We start from the raw sequence: 18,998 nt of genomic DNA on the forward strand, positions 1-18,998 counted from the left end.
TCTTCTAGAAAATAGTATATCTTGAGATAAATTTTGCACTTATGCAAAACTTAGATAATGCAGAATAGCATTTATGAATCTCTAGATAAGGACGATTCCCGAGCCATAATCTTATTCACACTTCTACACCACACCAGCAGAAAAACATATAATCATCATGGAGTTGAAAGTAGATCAGAGCAGCATTCAAGAACATTTATATTCTGATCATGGATTAGCAGCAGTTTCTGTTCATTTTGGAACAGAAGTAGTTAATATGCAGCCATAATCCGCCTTCCCTCTTCTAGAAAATAGTATATCTTAAGATAAATTCTGTACTTATGCTTGAAAGAAATTGAAATCGGTGTGACAGTTCTAAATATTCAGCAACACGGCATGAAAAATTACTCTCTTATTAAACATAATTTCGTTCTTTTTTTAACTAAGCATAGCAGGAAAAGGCTATAATTAAATAATAACAACAAGAAATGTAATTTTGCATATTATGGTTTGATTAAAAATTTTCTGTAAGAGATATAGGGTTAATGGGAGTATAGATAATCTATATAATTGAGATAATTTTTGGTGACTTATAAATCAGATAATATGATCGAAATTGTTTAAGGGCAGATAAGCAAGACATTAAGATTTAGAGAGTTATGAAGTATAAACTATCTATAGCTATATAAAAGAAACTCGGGGCTATATTTAATATTTTGCACTGGAAATTTTAGATTTCATTTTAGAGTAATAATTTAGTGATTTTACTTTAAACTATTTTTTGAAATTTATTCAAACACTTTTATTTGAAATGATTAATTATTGACTGCCACATTTCAAATAATATATAACTTTTAGAATAATTAATTATAGGTGCATTGTGAACTTGACATATAAATCCATAATAAACAAAACCTTGAGGAATTAGGCATATGGACGTAAACATCTATGGGTGTGGTGATTTAATTAGGAAATAAATAAATAAATTATAACTAACTAAACCCGGACGAAACCGGTGCTGCAGTTGGTTCAATGTCACAGATGCGGCATTACTGGATATAGAAGCGCTTACAAACAAACACGAATATATTAAAAATACCTTTGTTTATTTATAATAGTTTTGCTCTATTTCTACACCCTTTCTTTTTTATTATTTCACTCAATTACTATATAAATGTTTGAATCGTCGGAAGAAAATCATTAGCATCTGAAGCTAGCTGATTCAACAAACTCCAAAATGTTCGCTAAGGTAAATATAAAAAAAAAATATTTGTTTTCAATATTTGTAATCCTTTTTGTATTACTACTACAGCAGTTTTGTACCTAATATATGACAAATGTTATTTTCATATAATAAGATTTCGCACATAATTTGGTCATTAAAAATCAGCGATAAATAAACTAAGTTTTGCTGTACAGTTTTATATAACCGTATTAAACGATTTCAGTTGTTTCTCCATCATAGTATTAATTAAGTAGTGTTAACCAAATGTGATGAACTACATAATATTTCACCAAACAAAAGAAATATTTTAAATTAAGCTTTCGCATTAAGCAAAGAACATTCTTAATAAGTAGCTAAGCACAAAAAATGATAAAATTAACTGACGAAATCAGTCCAATTGTTAAAGTTAGTGGAATGTCACAGCTTCGTTTCGAGATATCTCTAGAAATTGGAAATTGTTTGGTATGCAAACCTCACAAGCTTTCAAATAAAAGAAAAGTACAAAATCTGTGCAATGATAGATCTGGTAGATTCTGTCGTAGTTCATTTTCTCCATAGAAAATATAATGAAATAGTATTTTGTGATTCGTCTCGAAATTGCGGAGAGATCTGGATCATGCAACTTTCGATCAATACACAGATTATACAACGCCATAACTTTTCATATGAAATTAAAAAAAATGGCGTAAAATCAGATCACATTTTCATTGGTTTTGCCACCTATTTCTAATATACACGTAGTAGCATATTCATTGCATTAAACCATATAATGAAGAAATTTTAGACATTGAATTATTTCGATGTAGTAGCATTAAACATTTTAATAATTTTATTTTTTATTTTTATTGAGTTACTTTAAAAAATATACTGGTGAACCAAAAAATTTTCATCAATTCAATCCTAAAAACGTTTACACATCCTTTCTCTAAAGACTTTCTAAATACTTTTCAGTGCTGAAAAGATACCAGAAGAATCAGTACCTACATATCGTAACGATTGACTTCATGTATATAACGCATATTGTAATATATACGACAGCGCTTACACCTCTCGCATATGATAAACATGGAAAAATAATAATGTATTGGCTTTATTCATCTTAAAATTCTTTATTATATCTAATCTTTATATCCTGTGTGTTTTGGTGTTAAGGAGAGGGGGTTCCCAGACAAAGATCTTGATTATATTTAATCTTCCTTCAACCAGATAATTTGTAATCATGAACTTAAACAACAAATAAAAAAACTTGGATTAAGGGGTCCGACTACGTCAAAAACACTCGTTTTCGACCACATTGGCGAATTCTTCTTTTATTATTATTTCTTGTAGTTCAGGCTTTCATCTTTCCAAAATAGTATTTTCTAGGAAAAGGAAGGTCTGATCTATCATCCGGGATAATTTTAAACAATTTTTTAGCTAAAATATTTCTTTAACTTCAATTTTCTTAAACTTTAATTTTTATAAAATTTTTCCATCGTTAACATGATATCTCAAAAACTAATAGAGGTATTTACATAAAAATTTCAGCGTGTGTTTTAAATACTGTGGGCAATGAAATGAACCAAAAGTTTTATTGTTGGTGAAATACTTTTTTATTTATAGGTGTTTTTAGAAAAATTAAGTTGTAAATTTACGGAAAAAATGTATATATACGTACATTTTTACCCACAATTTCTTTGCATCTCAAAATGTTTATTAGATTTTGGTTCATTTCATTCATCATTATATTCTATAACTTGTGTACAAAGAAAAATAGGCTAGCTGCATTACAATTTTGTGTATGTTAACCGTTTAGGTTAAATTTCATTAAAATTTACTACAAATTTTCCTATTTCTCAAAATATATTATATTTCCAAATAAATTTTTTATATATATAGTGTTTATAATTGACAATACATCTAAAACTCATAAATAGTTTTTAAAAAATCCAATTTTTCAAAAATATTGCTTCGAACGTAGTCGGCTACCTTAAATAATTCATAAAATAATTTCTGTATGAATATGCATTTATTTTCTTTTGCAGAACATTCGGTGATGCTATATTTTCTTAAATATTTTCAGAATTTGACAGTATATGTTTTTGCAAAGTGATCGAATATCGTTAAATATTAATCAAAATTTTTTTTCTTCTTTCGATCAGAATCCCTATGCAAGACTCATTCTAGAAAAAAAATGATGGCCTCTAATACGGATCATTTAAAACATATTACACTATTTAATGCGATTATATTTTTAATGCCGTACTTTGGAATTTGGTTTTGCTCTTTAAAATTACTAGCTTGGGAATAGTAAAGGTATAATAAATATTTAAGGTTTATTTCAATGTATATGATATGTGCAGTTAATACCAGTATTGTTCTTGATTCACTCTATTAATATTATGAATTTGCAAACTTTAAACTGAATTAATCTATAAAAATGTAGCCGGAGTTTAGAAAGGTAACACCCGACATGAATCATTGATAATCATAAATGATTATTGGTAATGTTTCATTAATTGAATCTTTGTATATGATAAACTTATGGGTACATTCTCAATGAATCATTGGAAAATGGTGCGGAAATATTGTACATTAAAGTGCTTGCCCCAAAGATTCTTGAAAATTCTCCAAAACATTTAAAGGAGTGCAAAATTTTGCTTCAACTAGTTTTCGAGTCTGATAAATTTATAAATATACTGTTCAGGAAAGAAAATTTAATGCATAAGACTTTATTTTATACATGGAATTTTCTTCATAATAGAGATCTCGATATCTCGATTCGCAGCAAACCATCGCAAAAATTAATTACGCTTATTTAATACAAAAATATATTTGTTTTGATTACAATAAAAATAATTGTGCATATATAAAATGCCCAGGTATATCTTAATATGTGATATTATTCCATTAATTGATATGTTTTGGGTATATCATTCAAAATTACGAATTAATTTCGTACAATAACTCAATTTAATAAAACATTTCAAACTAAACTATTTGTGTAATAAATAGTAGAAGTTATAGAATTATAAAAGTTTTTCAGACAAAATAAATCTATATATATATATATATATATTATTATTATTATTCGCAGGTTGTAATCTTCTGCATTGTTCTCGCCGCTGCTCATGCATCCCTTATTGGACCACTGGGATTGGGAGCACCTGTACTCGCTGCTGGACCCTTGGGCATCGGAAAAGGACTGATCGCCGCCCCTGCCGTAGCCACCGTTTCCACCCAGAGAGCTGCCATCAACCACGTTGCCCCTGCCGCACCACTTGGGCTTGCTGCTCCTCTTGGTCTCGCTGCTCCCATTGCTGCCGCTGCACCCATCGCCCTCGCCAATGGAGTCATCGCCGGCAACGGAATCCTCGCCAACGGACTCGTAGCTGGAGCACCCCTTGTTGCTGGAACTGGTCTTTATGGCGCCCCTCTTGGTCTTGGAGTTGGCAAGCTAGGTCTTGCAGCACCTCTTGGTCTTGGACTCGGAAAAGTCATTTTGTAAATGTTTGTAAGCGTTGATGAAATATTTGAAATTCTCGTTTAATAAATTATTTTGTTAGCATTTCTGAGTCAATTTTAGTCACTCACCCTTTCTCTCCACACTTTTGAAAAACTTGGAAAAAGTTATAGTACATTTACGTAAAATGATTGACTATAGATTTTAATGAATATGGTGAATTTTGTAATAAAATAAGGATTATACAAAAATGTTCCATTTTTTTATGATAAGTATAAACAAATTTGATGAATGATTTTAATTTTTAATAACATCAAAGACATCATCTGAATATGGTAACTAAACAATTTGCAAAGATAATAAATATGAAGGGAATATGGCGATTTGATAACTATTGGCATACAAAATTATCGGATCTGAAATTTTCAATAAAATCTTAAAAAATTATTAAATATTAAATTATATCATGAAAACTTGTTTCATATAAATTTTATTGTTTGCTGCAATGTTTGTCAGAATTAGTGAAAAATAATTAGATTAGTAATAAAAAATAAATAACAAAACAATCTATCTGGTGACCTGGTTGGAAAATGTTTTTTGACCAACTTTTAAGCTTTTTTGTCTTTTTTTCTTTTAAAAAAGAATTTTTCTAACATAAATGAGCGAGTAAATCTACCCCCTATTAGAATTACAAAATAAAGTAAGCAAACACTAATTTTTGTGAATATAGTTCCCGAAAAAAGGAAATAATCATATAATCAAAGAAAATTACAATAATTTAGTATAAGAAATGTTAATTTAAATTATTATATTAAATATTAAAATAAAAAATCACTGAAAATTGCAATTTATATGTTCAAGTGAAATAATAATAATATACTTATTCTTCGTGTTTATGAAGATGAAATGTTTCATTCGACTTAAAAACAGTCACTCACACTTTTGAAATTTTGCGCACTTGAATGTTTTTGAGGAAGATTTTGCTTTTTCCCCAAATCGCCCCTGCCAATTAATACTTTAGTTTAATAAAATTTTGATTCACTACCACTGAAGTTCCGCAAGAAATAAAGAAACACTGATTTACAAATATATTTGAAATAATATTTGTTGAATTATATATTGAACACTTAAAAAAATAATCAATTAAAATAAGCTCAGTTCCTTTTACATAGAATAGCGAAAACACTTGATTTTAAAAATTGTTTTTCTTAATGCATGCATATATAAAATTAAACAATTGAACAAAAGTATAATCAGTTAATTTAGAAAAAGACAATAATTATTGGCGGCATCTAAAAGGATTATGAAAAATAATATACCGGTTTCTAATTCATATGTAATTGTATAGTGTAAAAACATGTGCAATTCTGAACTTTAATAGCTGGATAAATATAAAACATTATTATTATTATTTGATAACTGAATAAAATTATTTTCAGAGTTATTACTGTAATAAAAAGAAATTGCATTCATATTGCTGATTTATGTGAATTGGCAGAAAGCATCTCACTTTCCAAACTCCCATACTATTAAAAGATTAATACTTTGGGCATGCGGCGAAATATTTATTCTAGCACAATTCTAACATGAATAATAATGTATTGCCATTTTGCTACTCAAGACAATGCACATCATAAGGTCCCCACTTTAAGTAAATGGTCAATTTAATTTCCCATTTTGATAATTTTTAAGCTAATATATATATTAATGTTTTATTAAGTAAATTTCTTAATTTAGTAATTTTGTGAATTTTTTGCTTTTATTTATTCATTTTAAAATTGGTTTTTTTAAATAAAGCAATAGAACTCCTAAAAAAGATAAGAATAATAATTAGTTATAGATTTCCTTTCTATATAATAAATATATGCTTTATTATTATAAATAGACTACTTTCCTTATTATGATTATAAATAGATTATGGAGTTTAAACAATAAAAATTGACATTAACATTAAAAATTTTATATTATGGGGTCTGACAAAATAACAGCATCAATTAGTGAATAATTTACATTCCGAAATATTTTTTGAAATAATTATCTATACTTTAAATAATTTAACAGAGATTTAAATAATTCATTACAAAGAGAAAATATAATTCTAACATTTTATGGTCATTCAATTGAATGATTGAAGTCGAATTAATACTGGAAGTTAATAGTCTTGCTGCCAGAAGAAATTTTCATGGGAGCAAATAAAGATTATATCAGATTATATCTATATTATATCAGTTTATGATTTGATGACTTAAGTTTCTTCGAAATTTATTTTCATGATAAAGAGTGAGAAGTATTTTGGTCGAATAAAAAAAGAAATATTTAGATGTCCCATAAGTTTCTTTCCTACTTCTAATATGAAATGAATATACAATATTTACTGTTTAAGATACTATTTATTTTGTTATATAAGAACTCTTTTGCTTCTCTCAGTTATGTTGAGCCCTCTTCCATTTCTGAGGAAGCCTCATTATGCCTTCTTTCCAAAATGTTGTTTTTGGACACGAAATAATCCTCGAGGTGCGCTTTTATTTCGCTGATGGATTTAAAGCTCTTATTTTGAAGAAACTTTTTAAGGGACAGAAAGAAGTAATAATCAGATGGAGTGAGATCTGGAAAGTATGCAAGATGCGGTAAAACATCTCAATCAAACTGTAAGAGCTCTTCTCTTACGACTAATGCAATATGTGGTCTCGCGTTGTTATGATGAAGAACAACGCCTCGTTGGTTCAATAATTCTGGCTTTTTTTTTTTTTGCTATAACAGCTTTTAATTGACCCAGTTGATGACAGCATTTCATAGAATTTATTATTTCACCTTGAGGAAGGAGATCGTAGAAAATTATGCCTTTCCAATCCCACCAAAAGAACGTTTTTGGTGTATAGTCCCGTCATGGAATGTAGTAGAGCTCTGGTACGACTGAAACCGATGATATAGACTGCTAATAGATAAGTCTGCTTGTTTGCACAAGCACAGCCAGATAAGACCATTCATGGCGCGATGAAAAAGAATCTTTTTGGGACACTCTAATACTTATGAAGACTTCGCACTGCAAAATTACATGTAATTAAAATCAATGATTTCAATGCTTTTTGACAAAAAATTTTGAAAACGATTTATATTTTAGAAATTTTTACGATACTTTGCTAAAGTTTTGAATGTTAAGCATTTACAGCAATACTAATTCAATTTAGTAATTTCAAATATTATGCATTCAAGGGTTCTATTCATTATTAATTATGGCTGGGAACAAATGCAAATAAATGATGGTTAGAAAAGTACTGATAAGTATTTGGATGAAAATAAGTCTTATAAATGTACAAAATTTGAATATATTTTAACTCACAGTTGTTTAAACTATTTCTATTAATTGTTCCTTGATGAATTTAAAGTAAATTTGAATTATTCTAGTAGAATCGCTTGGAGTAGTTGGAAACATATTTTGTAGTTGTTTCCATTTTTCATTTCTTAAAGTAAATGTAAGAGCTGAGAAAGAAGTCTATATTTTACTACATAATATTTTTCTGCAGATTCATCAAACAATGCTTATTTTCATAAAATAATACATTAATTTGGCAAATTAATAGATTGTTATTTTTATTTACAAGTTTATTAATTTTCTCTTACAAGAGCTTTCCCAATTACCGGAGGAATTATGAAATGATTGGTAATAGGGATTCTGTTTTTTAATAACAGTAAGAAATTAATTCAAAGAAAATATCGTATTTGTAAAGATAAGAATTATCTCCTTAATGATGAAAATGTACATTGAACTCTACATGGAAATCCAATTTACTCTCTGTTCCCAATTATCCAAAAGAAATTCGGCACAGATAGTAAAATGCATTCGAATGCAGTAATATACATACCATTTATTTTAACAGTAAAATGCATGCCCTTTACTGTTAAAATAGGATCTATTTCATGAAATATCACATAAAAAATCGTAAGTATATAGTAATTTTAATATGTAATAATTTATAAGTGTTCTATTTTCAATTTCATCATGAAACACTGACAAATGAATCTATATAATAATAGAAATAACTCAAAATTATAACGCAAAGGAAATAAATATTTAAGATTTACGAATGCAGATTAAAATTAGTTTGAAATGAATACGAATCTTAATGCTTTATTTTTCCGTTCCTTTGATTATATGAGGAAAATATTCATTCATTCTTTATCAACTTATCTCTGTATATCTCTAAAAATAAACTAGAGATTTAATGAAATGCAATTAAAAATCAAACTGTGAAGCCTGAAAAGATTTTGCAATCATACTGAATTCCAGTAAGTATTACGGTTCATATTACGAACTGGGCAAACAATCGATCAAGGCAATATATTCCTTTCTTGCATATTGATTAGAATCAGGTGTAATAATAATAAAAAAAAACTATGAAACTGGTGCAGTAAGCATGTGAATCAATGCGTGATATTCACGTGAGACCTTGCGTAGTGTCTTGAGCTAACGTCAACGCCCTTTGCGTTATATGGATAATCGCAGATGTTTATCTAATTACTATTTATCTTGAAAAGTTCTTGTTCTTTTTCAGGAATGCTTTCTGTTTGTATGCTAATAAGAATTTTATTCTTTTAAGGTTTGTAAATTTCCTATTTTTCTTCCGAAATTGTTTGAAAATCAGAAGGTAATTGTATTGGGTTGGTGCATAGTTATCAGGCGTTTTAAAACGATATTATCAGACGTTCTTAGACACTATTTATTATGAAAAAGAAAACTTAAAAATTCAACAGTAACATTTTTAAATGATTAATCCGGAGCGTAGTCACCATCTACTTCAATAACTGCTTCCCATTTGCTTGGAAGATGGTCGATTCAATGGGCAAAGAATTCACAGTTCTTGGAGGGAAGTCATGCTTTGAGATCTGCCACTAAGTCATCGAAATCATCATAAACTTTTTTCGACTGCCTTCCAAGTGTCGTCAGATTTGAAACGAGCAAACCATTCCCTGCATCGACTTTCGCTGATTGTGCCTTCCCCGAAAAGTTCGTTGAGATCGCGAAATGACTGCACTGCTTTCTAACCTTTCTCAAAGCGGTATAGCATAATATGACGAATATGATTATGTTTGTCTACACGCATTTTTATCTACATCTAACTGTAGAAGAATATTTTCGTTCATCAATTTATAAAATATTGCAAATTTTTATTCAAATATAACAAGTCAAAGAAACGCCTCATAATTTTGCATCCACCTAATAATAAGAAAAACCTTCAAAATTCAGAAATATTCTGCTGTGATATTTTAAAATTCATGAATGCAGCATTAAAGAGGAAATCTGAGGTTATAAAAGCTAGTAAATAAATTATATTGTCGGAAGTGTTCATTGCACTGTAATAAAGCAACAAATATATTTTTTGCATTATAGCTATTGCTTACAATTACAAAATATTTCATTGCATTTTCAATATCCTTTTTATTATTGCTCAAATACTTTGGCCCTAAACATTTTGCTCATAGTTAATAATACGTATCCTTTTCTACATAGAAACTTTGCATCTTTTTGTATAAAGTTTTTCAAAATTTAACATTCAAACATTTCGCTCATAATTAATAATACGTATCCTTTTCTATATTCAAATTTCGCCTTTTTACATCTTTTTGTATAAAGTTGTTATGTTTATTCCTTTAAGGTGTACGTACACACTAGAAGATTTTTTTTTAATTTTAACTTTAAAAATCCAGTTTTTTCACAGTAGGTCATTAATATATGTTTAAACTCATTTCAGTGAGGAAAAACCATATTACACTAATTATTAATTAATTAAATAATATTTAATGAGCTAATTAGCATATTTTTTGAAACGTGATATCTTAAATTCTAATTTATACAGACACACAATTTTAGTTGGAAATGATGCCTAATATTAATCTTCATGTTGTCTGCCTCAATCAAGTTATAAAAATATATAGCTTTTTTAACAATTTTTTCATCAATAATGATTAGAAAAGGCGAGATTTTTTATGTCATTTCAACTTTTAAATAGTTATTAAAAATTTATTTCTATAAATATAACTTTGATTAAGGCACAAAACATCCGCTATTTCATACAGATTATTTTGATATATAAATAATTGTATTTGGTTGATTTTTTGTTGAGTTATGATTGTTTGAATGAAGCAACATAGTGGAAAAATATCATTCTTCATAAAATGAGTTTTAAAAAAACCGCAACTAGAGTTTTTAATGAAAGCACCTCAAGATAAATAATTATAACTCAAGAAATATTTCGAATATTGACAACGTCTTGGTATCGTTTGATAGCTAAAGGATCAGAGAACATCATTAAGCAATAAAAAATATATTCGATATTTTGAATGATTTTCGAAGTTTCAAGTGTGTACATACACCTTAACAATATTCATAAATTAATATCCAAACTTTGAAGACATAATAAAAGAAAACAATACATATTGTTTCATTACTGCATGTCTGGTGTAAAACTTTATAAGTAGGCAGATATACATGTACGGCAATACTCATTTTTTTTGGGGGGGGGAGGGTAGCTAAGTTAAACAGCTTGTGCTTGTTCAATCGCTATCAATTGACGAACTGACGACAGGATTATTTGCAATCCTTCAAAGCATCACACCGGAGGTGCAGAGAAAAATTGTGGGATGAGTTATCGTACCGTCTCGTTCTACTTGGCATTTCTGGAGGAACCCCTTTGTGTCCTTATATCTGTACTGAATTTAAACTTTCAATTGCTATTTTTGAGTTCCGGTGATCAATAAGGTCGTAGTTGTTTTGTTTACTTTTAATACCCTTGGAGAGTTGTGACATTCATTCATCATGTAAAATATATTGCATTCATATAGAAATCGAAGCTCAAATAAAGAACTTAAAATCTAGATTTCGTAAAATATTTATTAAAATTTTACTTTTAGTAAAGGATTTCATCAATCTTTTACTCAATTTCAAGAGAAATGATTTCATATTTTCGAATAAATATATGATTGTAATGTTCTTTAAATCTTATTAATTTTATTTTAAACATTATAGGGAAAATTAGAATTCACACGTTGAATACTTGTATTTTTAAAAAAATTTGTCTTTGGAATAAAACTATCAGTATTTTATTTCCAATATCACACTCGAAATCAAAAATATTTCTTCTTAAGTTTCTCATTTTGAATTGAATTTAATGTTTTCTTTATTATCTTCATTTTATTTAAATTTCTGAAAAACCATCGCACCTCTTTCAAATTAAAATTACGTTTAAACGTTACTTTACATTTTTAAATTACGTTAATCCAATTTTTTGGTTTTTAGTTGAGCTGTAATTCTTTTCCAGATTTGAATTATAAATATAAATAGGAATTCATGCCCCTTTGTGTCATTTTGTATATTCATAAAGAAATAAAATTAACTAAAAAATTTAGAATAATTAATTAAATCATTTATTTACACAAAAAGAAGCTAAAAGTAACCTGGGAGAATCGATTTTTTTTGTTGTTGATTGATGCAATGCTTGTTGGTGAATAAAATCATGAATCATGATATTTGTTTTCACATTAATTACTGAAAAACAATATTTTAAGTTATTAATAAATACGAGATATTTTGTGAGAATTTTAATGCATGCATATTCACATAAATTTATACAAACAAATGTTTAATACATAGACTAGTTTACTTTGCAAATTAAAATAAAATTATTTCGCTCTTAAACCAGATAATAATGCATTTTGTTAAATAAATAAAATATTGATTGAGTTATTCTAGCCAACAATTACATAATTTAATTTAAAAATTTTATATTGATTTTCTGAAAAAAATCAAAATAGTGTAATGTAATGTACCTAATTTATTCTAGAATCTTGCCAGATTATATATCCGCTTATGGAATATGTAAATTACTTTCTTTTTTTTTTAATAATGAAATGGGGTCGCGGTGGCCTGGTGGTAAGGTCTCGGCTTCGGAACCGAAGGATTTCAGGTTCAAGACCCGATTCCACCGAAGTACCATCGTGTAAGGGGGTAGTTGCACGTTAAATCCGTCATGACCAAACGCCCTCCCGCTGATGTGACGTGGAGAGAGGTGTGCCAGCTCAGGTGTCGTCCTCGTCATCTGACCGCGGTTCAAAATTACGAGGTCCGTCCCAAAATAGCCCTAGTGTTGCTTCAAACGGGACGTTAATTTAACTAAAACTAAACTAAATTAATAATATAATAATTAGAGGCCGAAATTTAATTTGTTAGAATTAGAAGCGTATTCAAACATATTGCTATGCCATTCAAACAAAAGAAAATAGCGCATTAGATATTCAGTAAACAACACATTTTCGTACTCATCCGTTGAACAATATGTTGTGTCCGAAAGTAATAATCTTAATCAAAGTATTCCTGCGAAATTCAAAAGATATTGACCTAGATTTCATATTATCCAATGAGTTTTTAAAATCTAAATTTAAAAATACTATTTAATTTAAAATTTCTGCCTATGATATTCGGATTCAAATTTGTGAGGCATTATAACGTGTAGATTATGACTCAAGAATTAACTTTTCATTATCCTTTAAAGTGTAGCCTATAAATAACTGAATTTTGTATATGATTTCGGATATTTCAATGGTGTTAAAAACGTGATGCAAACTCCAAGGTAAACAAAACTTCCCAAAATCTGTAAATGGGTGGAAACACATATGGGTGTGGTGATTTACTTAAAAAGAAAAATGCTAGTCAGATCTGGACAGAACCAGTATCTGAACCTGGTTCAATGTCACAGATGCGGGTTTACTGGATATGGAAGCGCTTACCGACGAACAAGAATATGTTAAAAATACCCTTGTTTATTTATAATATGCTTGATCTAATTTATTTTCCTGCCCATTCTTTTTTTCATTTGACTCAATAACTATATAAATATTTGAATCGTCGGAAGAAAATCATTAGCATCTGAAGCTAGCTCAGTCAACAAACTTCAAAATGTTCGCTAAGGTAAATATAAACAATTATTTGTTTCCAATGTTTGTAATCATTTTTATGTTGCTATTATAGCATGGTTTTTTACTTTCTCGTAAAAGTAGTATGGAGAGAGTATAATAATCGTATAAAGATTTGACTTCGAGATTTTGACGAATCTCCGCGATTAGGACCTCTCCGAGTTGGAAAAATATATTTTTGGAAAATATCCGTCTATCTGCCTGTGATAGAGATAACTCAAAAACGAGTTTAACTAGACGGAAGAAATTCTGTGTATGGTATACATTCAATTTGTAGATTTCTATCGACTTTTGAGCAAACTTCGTTCAGAGGAAGTCTGTCTGTCCAGGTGTTCGAATATAATTTAGCTCTATATCTACAAAGAGAAGAGAACCAGACAGATAAAATATACAAAATTTGTTGCTCTATGCATTTAGAAACATATAAACGCAATAACTCACAAAAAGTAGAGACTTAAATAAACCAAATTTGTTTTATGATTTTTGTGACTGAAAATGTAGTTTTGTGTTGAATTTTTACTTTCATCGGTTGAGAAAGACGCTTCGTAAAATACGAATTCGATATTCGGATAATATTAACCAAATGGCAAGGATTTTTCGCCAAAACACTCGCCAAACATAACACGATAGATTCCGTAAAAAAGGTAAATTCAAGCCAAAAATTAATATTTCATAACTATTATATGCCAATGATATTCAAGGCGTACTTTAGAATAAAACTTTTATTAGAAAGTATGCGAGAAAATTTTGTTCAGACCATTCCCACTGGTTTCTACCGTGAATTCATCAAAGCAACTTCTTTAGTGAGCAAATAATTGCCACTATCATATTCATAGAACCCATTGTGTTATAGAATGCGCTAAACAAGGATTATTTTTGGATTAGAATTATTTTGCTTCAAATGAGATTTAGTTTCCTCTACATTATTTATTTTTATGTTTTAACTTGTGTTTTTACTTGTTATATCTAAATGTAACATTTTGAGTAGTAGAAACGATGAATTTTCAATACCTGAGCTCATTTAAGTGTTTATATAGTAAACTCCTTATACTGTGAGTTTTTATAAAATGATTTCCTTTAATGTACCAAAGATAGTGCGGCAAGGAATTCTTAAAAACCGATATTCTGCACAATGGAACTGTTTAAAAAAAATATAGGGATTATTTACGGTTAAGATCTATTGTGTTTCAAACGAAGAAGTAAGTTTATTTTCTTGCGCGCTCTTTATATCTGTAATCTTATCAATTTATAGGAATTATTATTTAGATTACAAAATTAATTCTTCATCTAAATGTACCGATTTGAGTAACAGAAGTGATTAATTTTAGTACACATTACGATTTTTCCCGCTTTAAAATATTTCAGAATAAAATATTGCTGGCATCAAATCTAAAGTCTTTATAAATTGTAAATTTAGTAATTTTAATCCCAAGATTTGAAAAAAAAATCACTTCAAAAGTCGTTTTTTAGTTGCTTAATTTTCAATATCGATACATCATGTCCAATTCAAGTGCGATTAGAATACAAAATAAATGAATTTTCTTATTTTAATGCACATTAGAAAACAAAAACATCATTTTTCTTATATTTAAAAAGAAAATAATTTGAAACGATGTTCTAATTTTTCAAACAATAACCTTATGCTAAAATTACTTTATTTTATATGTTCAGCGATATTGATATACTTATTATAAGGAATTAGGTGCTAATATCAAAAGGAGAACTGAATGTTTAGTAGTAAACATTTGCTTAAAATTTCTTTTGTATGTATTTACGTTAGATTAACGATATGGTATGGTTAATAACAAGTATCATTTGCTTCCTTAAATATCACTTAAAGAAAAATGCACTTTCTTAGTTGATAATTAATGTTTTCATATTCAACTTCAATTCAATATTAAATATAAATAACACCATAAGAAGAGTTTTCAAATGTTTTTAATTTACATTTATTTATTTCCAGGTTATCATCTTCTGCGCTGCCCTCGCAGCAGCCCATGCCTCCCTTGTCGGACCTCTGGGATTTGGAGCACCCGTTCTCGTTGCCGCACCCCTGGGTATAGGAAAAGGACTGATCGCCGCCCCAGCCGTAGCCACCGTTTCCACCCAGAGAGCCGCCATCAACCACGTTGCCCCTGCCGCACCACTCGGTCTTGCTGCTCCTCTTGGTCTCGCTGCTCCCATTGCTGCCTCTGCACCCATCACCCTCGCCAACGGACTCATAGCTGGAGCTCCCCTGGTTGCTGGTACTGGTCTCCTTGGTGCCCCACTTGGTCTTGGAGTTGGAAAACTTGGCCTCGCAGCACCTCTAGGTCTTGGACTCGGAAAGGTTATCTTGTAAATGTAGCTATAATATTTAATGAATCGCTTGAACCGTCTGTAGAATAAATTATTTTATTAGCAATTTAGTTTGTGCATCTTTGTACCTGTTCACTCAAAGTCATTTAAAGTCAGAGAATTAAGTCATTAAAAGTCAAAGAATTTAAACGCATTCTCTAGTCGTCACGCTTACAAACCACGTTAAAAGAAAAGCGATGAAAGCGTTAACGAGCTAAAGTCGCACATACAAGACAAATATTCGTAACACAAAGCCATCTATATTTCCAGAAACTTGGCTAATGTAGCACTAACAAAAGGCTAACAACTCTTCGCTGTTTTCTTTCTCTGTTAATATTAAATATCCGTAAAACTAAGCTTCCCTCGGCAGTTTTTGTTAAAGTGTGTTCTTTAGAAGAAAATAAGATATGAATCACATACTTATAGAATACACTTATAGAATCACATACTTTAGATACGAATCATTACTTATTACATATGAAAATTTTACAATCTTAGCTTCATAAGAATTGGTCATTTCAATAAAAAAAGATCATGAATACACTTAGTTTAGCATGTTATTCGAATTGGTTAACAAAATAATTGCATTGTTGCTATTAGATGAGAGCCAGATGTACACGTATTCGGATAACGTCATATAGCACACCTCACAAAATTTTCAGTTCCCAGAAGGTTATCGTCCTATAACAAAATAGTAAGTACAAAAATTTAGGATTTGGCACTATATGGCATAGTCAACAAGAGAAAAGATAGGAAAAGTATTTAATATTTAGCTATAAAAAAATTGTGTTTTTTTGGTATAAAAGCGCGTTTATTTTTTTCAGGAAAGATATATATATAGTTAAAGTTAAAAAGAAAAAAACCTTATATAAGCATAATATGAGAAGTCAGAGAGAAAACGCAGCATATTTTTTTCCATAAAATTCAAGTAAAAAAAAATATTATATCAGCGAAATAAACAAGCTACTCTTTCATAAATGGCTTTATAAATGCTAAATAAAAATTCTTTTTCATTGAAAATGTTACCAGCCACCTTTGGCAACCAGTTGTATCTAGGGATTGCAATACCGGACCAAAATTTCAATACCGGTATTCGGTATTTTTTAAATCTTAATACCGGGATACCGGTTTTAATACCGGTATTAGAAATTTTAGAAAAAGAAAGAAAACACAGGTGTTTCTTTGTTTTATTTGCCAGTTTTGTTAGAGAGTGTAAATGTCACAAAAAATAATTTATAACTTATAAATTATAACAGTATATAATCACAAAAAAGTAAAGAAACATCTTATTTATTTAAATCACAAAAAAAGTGTAAATATCTCTATTCCGTCTGTGGTACTATTACAAATTTTTGAAATGGAACCTTAAAAAACATAATGCATCAATTGTACTGTCATTAAGCCTGAAAAATAATTTTGTGTAAAAATTTCCAGCTGTTGAAAACGCTCTTTCGGCATCTACGCTAGTTGGTGGTACTGCTATCAATGTGCGATATACTTTTTCCAAGTATTTACCTCTAAACCCCTCATCTTCAAATAAATCGATTTCTCGTCGGATGGTTTTGGATATAGCTGATTTCTGTATTGTATTTTGGTTCGTAGAAATTTTTTTATTTATCGCTAATTCTAATTTTTGTTCAAGAGACAATTCCTTTTCACTATCGACAGTAGTGTCATCATAATCTTCGATAATTGAACCGAATTCTTCTGAATGTAGATAGGTCTGTGGCTAAAAAATTTTAAGAAAATTTACTCTAAACTTAATCAGATTTGAATTGGTTATTTTCTTTTCTCCTTTTTCATTTTCATTCTTAAAATCACCATAATTATGTAAATACCATAAGACATTTTCTATTCCGGTATGCTTTTCTTCTGTGCGGTTTTTCAATGTAATATATAATTCTTCAGATAGTGATGTGTGCTGTTCTTTCAGTGACTGCAACTTGAAATTTATTGTTGCATTAGCTGTTAATAAATTAGAATCTTTCCGACATAATGCCTCAATAGTTAGTTTTATTGGAAGTAGAGCTGATATAGTTATGAATATTAAGTCGAATTCACTATCTGAAAAATTAGTTTACAGGTTTATATCGATTATTGCTTTTTGGATTGGAGTTCTCAGTTTCAAAAATCGTTCCATCATTTGGAGTAAACTGTTCCAACGTGTTTTAGAATCTAATATTAACATATATTCTGTTTTATTTTCACTTAGTATATATTTAAGTAATATTTCCTTTTTATAGGGAAACGTTTAAATATCTTAACAATTTTTTGAACTTTATAAATTATAGGAAGCAATTTTTGCTAGTTTAATATTTCATCCTCATTAGCAATATCATCTTCAACAATTACATTGTCATTATCTTCATTGTCAATATCACTCTCACTCTTACTCTTTTCAAAGCTGGAATCTGAAGTTTCTGTATCCACAGTATTTGGATTCTTCTGTTCTTTATTTTTTTTGGTATAATACATCTATTCCTCTAATGGAATTCCATGTGCATAGCACAACTGCTGATTTGCACCAATCAACTTTCCAACTTTTTTCATAATTGTTGCTCCATCAGTCGTTATGGATACAATATTTTCTTTCAGGGATAATCCATGTTTCGCTCATTTAGATTTAAGCAATTAATTAAGCCATTCATTAGCTAATTAATTTCGCCCGTTAGGTAGACATAAAAACAAAAACGTATACTATTTTGCTATGTTCACGATACCTGAACATATAGTGGAGACAATTTTAAAAATTTCTAGTAAATACCGAAAAACCGGTATTTAAACTTGTGAATACCGGTATTACAAAATTGTACAAATGGTTCAAAATACCGGTATTCGGTATCCCGGTATACCGGTATTGCAATCCCTAGTTGTATCCAATATTGGAAATACTTGATTTCAATTGAGTCTTGTATGCATAACTTTATTTCATGATACACATTCAATAAAATATTAATAAGCCTCAAATTCGGAAGAACATTGATACTATGCTATTTTTGCTTTATATTGTCTTCAAACAGTAAAATCTTGTGAATGAATTTCGCTTCA

The 18,998-nt window shown here is 29.1% G+C and overlaps 2 protein-coding genes across 2 annotated transcripts; both read left to right on the forward strand.

The window, feature by feature from the left end:
- The first annotated feature begins 1,170 nt into the window (after window positions 1-1,170).
- On the forward strand, window positions 1,171-4,751 carry LOC129973019 (uncharacterized). The gene is made up of 2 exons (XM_056087365.1): window positions 1,171-1,228; window positions 4,281-4,751. The coding sequence occupies exons 1-2, from the start codon at window positions 1,217-1,219 to the stop codon at window positions 4,689-4,691; spliced, it is 423 nt and encodes a 140-aa protein (XP_055943340.1). The 5' UTR covers window positions 1,171-1,216; the 3' UTR covers window positions 4,692-4,751.
- Window positions 4,752-13,421: 8,670 nt separating this feature from the next.
- On the forward strand, window positions 13,422-15,990 carry LOC129973070 (uncharacterized). The gene is made up of 2 exons (XM_056087440.1): window positions 13,422-13,608; window positions 15,577-15,990. The coding sequence occupies exons 1-2, from the start codon at window positions 13,597-13,599 to the stop codon at window positions 15,952-15,954; spliced, it is 390 nt and encodes a 129-aa protein (XP_055943415.1). The 5' UTR covers window positions 13,422-13,596; the 3' UTR covers window positions 15,955-15,990.
- Window positions 15,991-18,998: the final 3,008 nt, after the last annotated feature.

This window comes from Argiope bruennichi, chromosome 6, assembly GCF_947563725.1.
Source record: "Argiope bruennichi chromosome 6, qqArgBrue1.1, whole genome shotgun sequence".
NCBI classification, from domain to species: Eukaryota; Metazoa; Arthropoda; class Arachnida; order Araneae; family Araneidae; genus Argiope; species Argiope bruennichi.